The sequence below is a fragment of the Montipora capricornis genome, chromosome 5, assembly GCF_036669925.1.
Source record: "Montipora capricornis isolate CH-2021 chromosome 5, ASM3666992v2, whole genome shotgun sequence".
NCBI lineage: Eukaryota > Metazoa > Cnidaria > Anthozoa > Scleractinia > Acroporidae > Montipora > Montipora capricornis.
The window spans coordinates 30,396,093-30,406,722 of NC_090887.1; the positions used below are offsets into that span (position 1 = coordinate 30,396,093).

A 10,630-nucleotide genomic window follows, 5' to 3' on the forward strand; every position below is an offset into this window, starting at 1 on the left:
GGCCATTCTCGATTCTCGAATGGTCACCTCCATGAGGCTTACAAGTGGAGAGACAACGATAACAATTTGCCCTGGAGGTTTGGCCCCATAGTCGAAGATAAGTGGAAGAGCTTCATAAATAAGAGATTTTCCAAATCCCGTAGGCAGGTTGACAAATACATCTTTCCTCTGCGTGACAACTTTTTTAATCGCTACCTTCTGATGCTCATTTAAACTGGGGATTTGGAACTTCGCAGAAGCCAAGGTAAAAGCCTCCTCCAGCGACATCATTATTTTCTTCGAATTGGCTCACAGATAAAATTCGAACTGTGATTGCGGGTAAAATGATCTTGGCGGGCCTGCCTCAGGTTTATGTGAGGGAGGCTGTGATTGGCTGAAAGGGGGAAAGGAATGTGGTTCTGGTTTAAGCAGCAGGTTCTTTGGGGGGAGCGTTGCGTGACATCCAAAAAACGGCTGCGAAGGAGACTATGGGTTACCATATTTTGTTAGCTATGGTGCTCAGCGCGCGAGCGACTTCGCCGCGTGCGGAGCTCATTTTGCTTTTAAATATAGTTTGAGGTGATTCCTCGGTATTGCACTGTGCATCCTGTACTGCGCATATGGTGTGTCGATATTTATAAATTGGCCAAATTTGAAACATTGTAAATATGGTGTAAGTGGATCATACACGCTGAAACAGTTCTCAAAGCACGCGAGTAGACAGGTACGAAGGTGTTTTACTCTTACACGAGCACGGCGACCTATATCTTTTATTGCATAATTTGGTGTACAAGTTCTCCCCTTTAAATAAAAAAAAGTTTTTAAAATAATTATCGGAAGGAAAAAAGATATAGCTAAAAACATACACAAAACCCCTTCGATAGAACGACTCTAGAAACGTTTTGAGTTTACTTCGTTGTAAGTTGTGATTTTTCCATAAACTATATAAGACATTGTATCATGTGCTCTCACTTTCTACCTATCAGGTGTTTTTTCAAGTGTTACTTTAAAAACCCTCTCGTTTAGCTAACGCAAAATGTACCCTGAGCCGATTAAATAACGCGCGTTATTAGTGTCAGTACAGGCATCAATGGGGTAAGATTGGCCCATAATATCTCTTAAGCAAGCACGGTGACTTATCTTCGTTATTGTGGTTCTCAAAACGGGGATTAGTAGGGAACATTCAGGTAAAGTTTCAAGAAAATCTTTCGACAACTTTTTCCTCTTTCTAAGCAATCACCTTAAATAGTAGTATTAAGACAAATGATGAAATGAATCATATATGAACTGCGGATATGAAATCAAGTGAAGCTATGATCTTCGCAGTTATGAACCCACAAATGACCAGCTGCCAACGTCAGTGGCTTCATAGCTCAGTTGGTTAGAGCGTCGCACCGGAATCGCGAGGTTACGGGTTCAAACCCCGTTGAAGTCCTGAATTTTTCAGGCTTTTCTACGCAATTGCAAAAATTGCGTTCATAACTGCGAAGATCATAGCTTCACTTGATTCCATATCCGCAGTTCATATATGATTCATTTAATATACCATTTTATCATTGATTCATTCCTCACGGGACCATTAGAACCCACAAATGACCAGCTCCCAACGTCAGTGGCTTCATAGCTCAGTTGGTTAGAGCATCGCACCGGAATCGCGAGGTCACGGGCTCAAACCCCTGTTGAAGTCCTGAATTTTTCAGGCTTTTCTACGCAATTGCAAAAATTGCGTTCATAACTGCGAAGATCATAGCTTCACTTGAGTATTAAGATAACTTAGTGCAACGCTAGCTTAGCTTTGCAGAAGATTTCTTATATATTGCTTTCCATGCTTTCATTTCTAGAGATCTTACGGACAATAAAATAACTCAACTCCCAGAAAAGATGTTCTTAGGACTCACAAGTCTACAATGGCTGTAAGTTCCCTCCTCCACCTAAACTGTCACAAATTATATAGACTAGCACCTGGTCACCCCACAGAGATTTGATCGAGTTACTTAATGAGTGGCTCACAGCTATTTAAATGAAATCTCATCAGCTAATTTATAACCCTTTCAAGAAGGAATTTGTAATAAGTGGGTTCACGTTATGATTTTATCTTTCTTAAACAGTACGCCTCCCAATTTATAGAGTTCTCAGAATATCATTCCGAATATTACGCGGGAACACTGTGCACTTCAAATTTTGTTCATGATACGTTCAGTGAAATCTTCTTGATGAATGCTATAGGAAATTTTTATTTCTATAAACTGCGTTTGGTTCTGAAAAACCTTCATTTTTCTGTGAGCAGCGTCTACCTCAGTTTGAGTATTCTCTATTTCATATTATTACTATTATAATAATAATAATTATTATTATTATTAGTATTTTTATTATCATCGTCATCATCGTCGTCATCATTATCATCATTATCGTTATCATTATCGTTATCGTTATCATTGTTATTATCATCGTCATTATTATTATTGTAGCAACTAGAATAGGAAACTTTTATGTGTTGATTGCGTTGTTCGTTGTCAGGTGTGTATTGCTGCGTGTATGCGTTGTAATTCAGTCTAGGTGTTAATTAGTATACCGTAATTATTCCCTGTAGTCTTTTTTGCACGTTCGTTTGCAGGTACATAACTTTGTTTCGGCGTTATTACGCATAATTTTCTCTTCCAAGTTCGGTCGTTACATTATCCTTCTAAAGCTCTAGATTTGTTAGTTTTCACCGTTCTCGGCAGCCTTCTGGCTTATCTCAATTCGCATCACAGTTTGTAAGTATTTGTCTTGTGTTTTCCGTTGCGCTTTTCTGTTCATTACCTTTAGAATAATTTATGTAATCGTTTATCGTATCTTTTTCAGTTGAATCGCATGCAGTTGCAAGAATTAAATAGCGTATTCAAAAGGTGGTGTTTAAATGCGAGCAACAAGGATTTACGACCGTTCATTCATTCAAAAACTGTGTTCGTTCGACCCGTTTGAAGGCGATGGATGCCAGTTCGGTGGTTGACGGTGTTTGTGCAAGTGGCAATATGCCAACTCAGGAAGTTCCGACGAAAGGAAAGAGTGCCTTGAAAGATTCGTGTTCCGCATACAAGGGTCATTTGACCAGAATTTACCAGGATATCGAGCCTTTGCTGAGGCGTCGCAGAAATGTCAACCTTATCGAAGAGAAACTTAGAGCTTTGGAGTTAGCGTTTACTAAATTTGAGCAGGCACACATCATGTACATTGATGCCATAGATGATTCCGAAGAGCTGCAAGTAGCAATTACTGGTTTCGACTCCGAACTCCAGAGGAAGCACGAGTTTTGTGAGCGTGTTAACAAGTGGTTAAATAGTGTCCGGAACGAGGAGACGTGTTCTGATGTTCTACCGAGTGATTCTGTAAACCAGCACGGACTCTCGTTGACTTCGAATAAAAGTCATCACTCTGGTTCTAGCATGGATTCGCGTTTGAGTGTAAAATAAAAGTAGCTAAGGCAGAAAGAGCCATCGCTAAACTAAAGTTGAATCAACTAAAGAAGAAGATAGAACTGCAACAGAAAAGGGATGCGGTACAGCGAGAGCAGGAGATCCTAGAAGCAGAGAATGAAGTTGAGCGAGCTACCCTAAGGGCCCATATCTTAGAGGAGGAAGATGGCGTAGAACAAATTGTGGATCCCTCCCAGGCTACCGAGGACAAGTCACTATGTGAGCCAGAAAGGGCTTATGAGTCGGTTTACTTGATTGCAGACGCTAAAGAAGAGAAAATGTCTGCACCTTTACCGGGTACAAGTGTCACTTTGAATCCGGCAGCTCCTGTGTGGACGCGAGTACCGAATCGCTGTGAGGCTCCATCAACTAGATCTTGCAATGAGGTTCCTCTGCCCGAGGCAAGGTTTCAGCAGTTACTGCAGCAGCAACAGGAAATGATACAGCTCCAGCAGCAAACGTTTCAATCTGTGGCGTCAACGATTAGGCAAGGGTTTGCCTTACCTAAACCCGAACTCAGCAAGTTTGATGGAAATCCGCTTGAGTTTTGGAACTTTATTCGCTCCTTTGAGAGCAATATCGAGAAAAATGCGTCCGATGAGAGTGAGAAGTTGTCATTTCGTCTTCAGTACTGTACGGGAGCAGCTAGAAATGCTATCAAGAGCTGTGTTTCAATGGATCCTGCATTTGGATACCAGACTGCACGTGCCCTGCTGCAAGATCGTTTTGGGCATCCATTCAAGATTGCCGTAGCCCACTTAAACCAAATAACTCATGGTCCACCCGTGAAGCCTTATGACCAAAAGGGACTACTGGCCTTTGCAGATCAGCTGAGGGATTGCCAGAACGCATTAGAATTAATCGGGTACTTGGACGAGATTAACAGCGCCGATAATCTGAGAAGAATAGTTGACAGGCTCCCCTTTCACCTGAAAACGAAGTGGCTTGAGATCGCAGACAGTATCCAGCAAACCGGTCAGCGACCGAGAATTCATCACATTTCCCAGTTTGTCACTACTAAGGCGCGAGTGGCCAACAATCCAGTTTATGGAGGTGCATTAATTAACGACAAAGAAAAGGGCAATCCAAGAAACAAATCTTCAAATCCCGGAGCAAAAATGACTACCTATGCCACCCAAGGGGGATTCAGAGCACCGGTCTCTCCCAGTGCACAAGTTGAAGGTGTGAAAGTGGACCGAAGACTCTCTTATAAATTCGGGATTAACGCCTCGCTTAAAAGGTGTCTAGTTTGCCATGGTATGCACCAGCTGTGGAACTGCGAACAATTTAAGAACAAATCGTACAGCGATCGTATTAGGATCGTTCGCGATGCGAGGTTATGTGAGAACTGTTTCAAAATAGGCCATATGGCCAACGGATGCATGCAGAGAAGTGGTTGTTACGTCGAGGGTTGTGGAAAGAAGCATATGACCGTTCTCCATCCACCAGTTCAGCCTCTTCCAGTTGGTCACGGGACACAAGATGGTCGCCGTGCCGATCAGGAGCTCAGCCATAGTGAAAGTTCCACCTCGGGTGTTGTAGCAGAATTGTCCAGCCAGAGTCATGTCATTGGGGCCGGCGTGAATGGTCAGAATGGTACCGGCCATATAGCTGATAAAGTCCCTCTAAGAATTGTTCCTGTTAGGGTACGTGGTAATCAGCCCGGTAAAGTGGTAGAAACGTACGCCCTGTTGGATAACGGCTCTGATGTGACCCTTTGTGACAGGAAGTTGGTTGATGAATTGGGGATCACAGGGCAACCACGAAGTTTCATGTTAACAACCCAGGAAAGCAAGAACAGCGAGAGATCTGGCCTAGAAGTTAAGCTAATTTTTGGCTCAATCAACGGAGATTCCAGCCTTGAAGTACCTAGGGCGTGGACTGTCGATCGCCTAAACATATCTGAGTGTAGTATTCCGAGAGATCATGATGTCAGTAAATGGCCGCACCTTAACGGCATCGAACTCCCAGAGATCAACGGCAAGGAAGTAAGAGTGCTGATAGGGTGTAACGTCCCCGAAGCGTTTTGGGTGCTCGAAGAGAGGCGCGGCGGTAGAGGTGAACCGGTTGCCATCCGTTCGTTGTTAGGTTGGACCCTTATAGGACCAACTGTGAAGGTCAATGAAGAAAGCAGTTTCTGTGTGAACTTTGTGCGTTTGAATGATGAAAGCGACTCCAGAGACGAAACCTTACTGCTGCAAGTTAAGAACTTCTGGGAAACTGATTTTGCTGATTCGATATCTAGTTCTAAAGTCGCCATGTCCGTTGAAGACGAAAGAGCATTGGCAATCATGGAATCTTCTGTCAGAAGGGTCTCCGGACGTTATCAAGTGGCCCTTCCATGGAGACGGCAACCTTCTTACCTTCCAAATAACCGAGTCGCAGTTGAGCAGCGATTGTCTTTGTTGAAAAAGAGATTTCATCGAGATCCAGAGTTCTTCGCACGCTATAAAGCAGCTGTTAACGACTACATCGCAAAAGGTTATGCTAAGCAAGTGCCTGTGGAGGAACTTTACCCTAATGGTAGGCCCTTATGGTACCTACCACACCATGCCGTTTTCCATCCCCACAAGCCAGGCAAGTTAAGAGTAGTGTTTGACTGTGCTGCACGGTTCAAGGGTACTTCTCTGAACGATCAGTTATTACACGGCCCTGATTTGACCAATAGTTTGTTCGGTGTTCTTCAAAGATTTCGTCAAGAACCAGTCGCCCTGGTTTCTGATATCGAAGCTATGTTCCATCAAGTGAAAGTTGACCCCCTGGATTCAGATGCCTTGAGATTTTTGTGGTGGCAAAACGGTGATTTATCTGCACAGCCTATTGAATACCGGATGGAAGTCCACCTTTTTGGTAGTACCTCGTCACCGAGTTGTGCAAACTTCTGCATCAGGAAGACTGCTCAAGACAATATTGGAAATTTCTCCCACCAGATGATCGATACAGTCCTGAAGAACTTTTACGTTGACGACTGTCTGAAATCTGTGCAATCCTCCTGTGCTGCCATCGATTTAAGAAGTCAACTCTGCGAACTGCTTCAAAAGGGCGGATTCCGATTGACTAAGTGGTCGTGTAACTCTAAGGATGTCCTAGGGACCATTCCAAACGCCGATAGAGCCCCTTCAATCTTTGATCTTGATTTGAAGGCTGAAGAACTTCCCATCGAGAGAACTCTCGGAGTTCAGTGGAGCATGGAGACAGATATGTTCATCTTTAAGTTGCTGCCAAAGGATAAGCCCTACACACGTCGAGGGATTTTATCAGTGACCAGCTCCATTCATGATCCCATCGGTATCATTTCGCCAGTTGTTCTTTCGGCCAAGAAACTAATTCAAGATCTTTGCAAGCAAGGGTTTAGTTGGGATGAAGAGATTAAAGAAGAAGAAGCTATACGCTGGAAAAAGTGGCTTTCAGAGTTACCAAAGTTGTCCCAGATTTCTTTGGCACGATGTTTGAAACCAGCTGACTTTCGGGTTGCAGACGTCACGGAGCTTCATCACTTTGCAGACGCGTCACAGATCGCGTATGGTGCATTTTCGTATGCAAGATTTGTCAATGAAGAAAGGAATGCAGTCCACTGCAGTTTTCTCGTTGGAAAGTCCCGTTTAGCTCACGTCAAGCCAATGACCATTCCCAGGTTGGAGCTATCAGCAGCGGTAGTTGCCGTGAAGCTGGACCGAACATTAAGAGAAGAACTGGAGATAAAAATTGACAGATCAGTGTTTTGGTCGGACTCTACAGCTGTTTTACAATACATCAAGAATGAGGACAAGCGGTTTCATACGTTTGTTGCAAATCGTCTGGCAGTGATCCACGATGGCTCAAAACCATCGCAGTGGAATTTCGTTGAGTCAGCAAGAAACCCTGCAGATGATGCCAGCAGAGGTTTGACTCTGGAAGAGTTGCTTCTTCAGGATCGTTGGTTCAAGGGTCCCGAATTCCTTTGGAAACGAGAAGAGTCTTGGTCAGTTCCTTCAAGTCCTTTACCAAGTATACCTGACCAGGATCCAGAGATTAAGAGTCAAGGTCAAACCAATAGAACAACCATGGTTTCTGAGGAAAGTAATTTAAACTCAATGATCCAGCGTTACTCGTCTTGGTACGAGCTTAAGAGGGTCGTGGCCTGGTTGTTGCGTTTCAGAGAGTACATCCGAAGAAAGTGTTATCCGCCAAACGACGCACTGCCACAAGGCGAGCTTTCACTGGAGGAGTTAAGGTTCGCAGAACTTCACATCGTGAAATTCGTTCAGAGATTGTCTTTCCCCGAAACATTTAGTGCACTTCAAGCTTCAAATTCCAAAACCCAAGAGAAACGTGCCCTGAGGACTTCTGGCTCGTCTGGTTCCATCTACAAACTACGTCCAATGCTTGATAAAGAAGGAGCGTTAAGAGTTGGCGGAAGACTTGTGAATGCCTCGTTGAATTATCAGTCAAAGCATCAGCTGCTACTGCCTTACAATCATCACCTTTCCAGATTGCTGATTATGGCACATCACCAATCCGTGGGACACCTAGGTCAAGAGTACGTGCTGACAAGTTTACGAAAAAAGTACTGGATCATCAAGGAACGAGCTGCCGTTCGTAAAGTACTCAGTGGTTGTTTGACATGCCGCAAGCAGAACTCTCTCCGTGGCCAACAAATGATGGCAGATGTACCCAAAGAAAGGTTAACTCCCGGAGACCCGCCATTTTCCTATGTTGGTATCGACTATTTTGGACCACTGTTTGTGAAACGAGGAAGAACTATTGTGAAGCACTACGGATGTTTGTTCTCATGTTTTACCCTTCGAGCCACCCACATTGAAGTAGCCGAGTCTCTTGAGACAGATTCTTTTATTAGCGCATTACGCAGATTCATCAGTCGAAGAGGAAAGCCAAGGGTTATTATACAAAAATTTGGTTTTATCAACGGAGTTGATAATGTAAATTGGCCACCGTACAGAGATTCTAAAAGCTGACGTCTCGAGCGTTAGCCCTTCGCTCTGACGAAGGGCTAACGCTCGAAACGTCACCTTTTAGAATCTCTGTACGGTGGCCAATTTACATTATCAACTCCGTTAATAAAACCAAATTTTTGTATACTACTTCCCCACCGACGCAGCACCACAGTTTCTTTAGGAACTACCCCTTCATTCAAGGGTTATTATAAGCAACAATGGTACTAACCTTTGCGGAGGGGAAAGAGAGCTAAGAGAAGCAGTGGATAGTTGGAATCAGCGGAAGATCAATTCATTCCTGCACCAAAGAAATATCGATTGGAAGTTTAACCCTCCTGGAGCCTCTCATATGGGAGGAGTGTGGGAGCGCATTATTCGATCTGTGCGCAAAGTTCTGAGAGTATTGTTAAGGGAGCAGTTGGTTTCTGGAGAAGCGTTGCGAACATTGATGGCTGAAGTTGAAAGTATCCTGAATGGACGACCATTAACCCGCAACAGTGATGACCCGGCTGACATGGAACCCTTGACCCCAAATCATTTGCTTCTCATGCAGTCAAATTTGAATGTGCCACCTGGTGTATTCGTGAAGGGAGATCTCTATTGCCGAAATCGTTGGAAACAAGTGCAATATCTTGCTGACGTATTCTGGAAAAGATGGTTGTCGGAGTATTTGCCTTCCTTACAAGAACGCCAGAAGTGGTTAAGGCCGCGTCGAAATTTTGTAGTCGGAGACCTGGTGCTTATCGCAGATGAAAGAGTTCACCGTGCACAATGGCCGTTAGGTCGCGTCGTTGAAGTTCACCCGGGAAGTGATGGCCTTACAAGATCCGTGAAGGTTGCGACAAGAACGACGGTCCTATCAAGACCAGTCACGAAGTTATGCTTCCTAGAACAGGAACATTTATCTTAAGCGAAAGAGTTTTGAGTTTCAATTGAACAATGAACTGCTTGATAGCGTTAGCTCAACGAACCTTGAACTGAAATATACAGAATTCTAGCTGCAAGTGAAAATGCTTTAGTGAACTCTATTAGTTCAGGGGCCGGAATGTAGCAACTAGAATAGGAAATTTTTATGTGTTGATTGCGTTGTTCGTTGTCAGGTGTGTATTGCTGCGTGTATGCGTTGTAATTCTGTCTAGGTGTTAATTAGTATACCGTAATTATTCCCTGTAGTCTTTTTTGCACGTTCGTTTGCAGGTGTATAAGTTTGTTTCGGCGTTATTACGCATAATTTTCTCTTCCAAGTTCGGTCGTTACATTATCCTTCTAAAGTTCTAGATTTGCGTTAGTCTCTGTTTTCACCGTTCTCGGCAGCCTTCTGGCTTATCTCAATCGCATCACAGTTTGTAAGTATTTGTCTTGTGTTTTCCGTTGTGCTTTTCTATTCATTACCTTTAGAATAATTTATGTAATCGTTTATCGTATCTTTTTCAGTTGAATCGCATGCAGTTGCAAGAATTAAATAGCGTATTCAAAAAATGGTGTTTAAATGCGAGCAACAGGGATTTACGACCGTTCAATTATGGTTATGATTATGGCTATGATTATTATGTAAATTACTGCTGTTTAGTTTGCTATATACTCCTGCAGGGCGAAGTCCAAACGACGGTCCTCGGGCACACTAGGGCTATTAGATCTTGCTTTGTGGACGGAACCTTCCTCATTATGTGAGCTGTTCCTAATATGGTTGTTTTCTGCAACTCACTGAGGCGGATTGGCCAAGGGGGTTTTTTTTTGTGTGTTTTTCCAATCTCTTCTTAATCAAATGAGCCCCAGAGCACATACAGTGTATAACACTGGTACTATTTCTGTTTTCATGTCCCACATTCTGGTTGTTTCAATTTGCGAGGTCTTTATATTTTTCAGTGGTCTTTGATGAGGTGTTTCTGTCTGATGGCACTGCCACATCAATACGTTTGCACATTTTGTTCTTATGGTCTTTGATCACAATATCTGTCTTGTTACATGCTAATTCTCTGTCAGTGTGTATCTAAATATCCCAGAGCATTGTCGTTTCTTCATTTCCAGTGACAGTTGCTAGCTCTTGTTTATACCACTTATCCGACACCTGAATATTATATTGTTGACATATCTTCCAATGTATTTATCTTGCTGTCTTCTTGTGTCTTTGAATATAGCTTTTGCAAGTTCCGCACATGATGACACAGTGTGGTCTATCGTTTCATCATATCCGTTGCATATCCTGCACATAGGATCAGTGCCGCAATTATTAGGCCTTCTGTTTCAGCTTTTAGTCCACTG

General features: G+C 43.2%; 1 protein-coding gene and 1 pseudogene across 1 annotated transcript; one reads left to right on the top strand and one right to left on the bottom strand.

Annotated features, from left to right (window-relative positions):
* LOC138048692 (bifunctional 3'-5' exonuclease/ATP-dependent helicase WRN-like) overlaps positions 1–270 on the bottom strand; it is a 2,031-nt pseudogene extending 1,761 nt beyond the window's left edge.
* Positions 271–2,948: 2,678 nt separating this feature from the next.
* Positions 2,949–9,278, top strand: LOC138048693 (uncharacterized). The gene is made up of 3 exons (XM_068894834.1): positions 2,949–3,347; positions 3,404–8,154; positions 8,570–9,278. The coding sequence occupies exons 1-3, from the start codon at positions 2,949–2,951 to the stop codon at positions 9,276–9,278; spliced, it is 5,859 nt and encodes a 1,952-aa protein (XP_068750935.1).
* Positions 9,279–10,630: the final 1,352 nt, after the last annotated feature.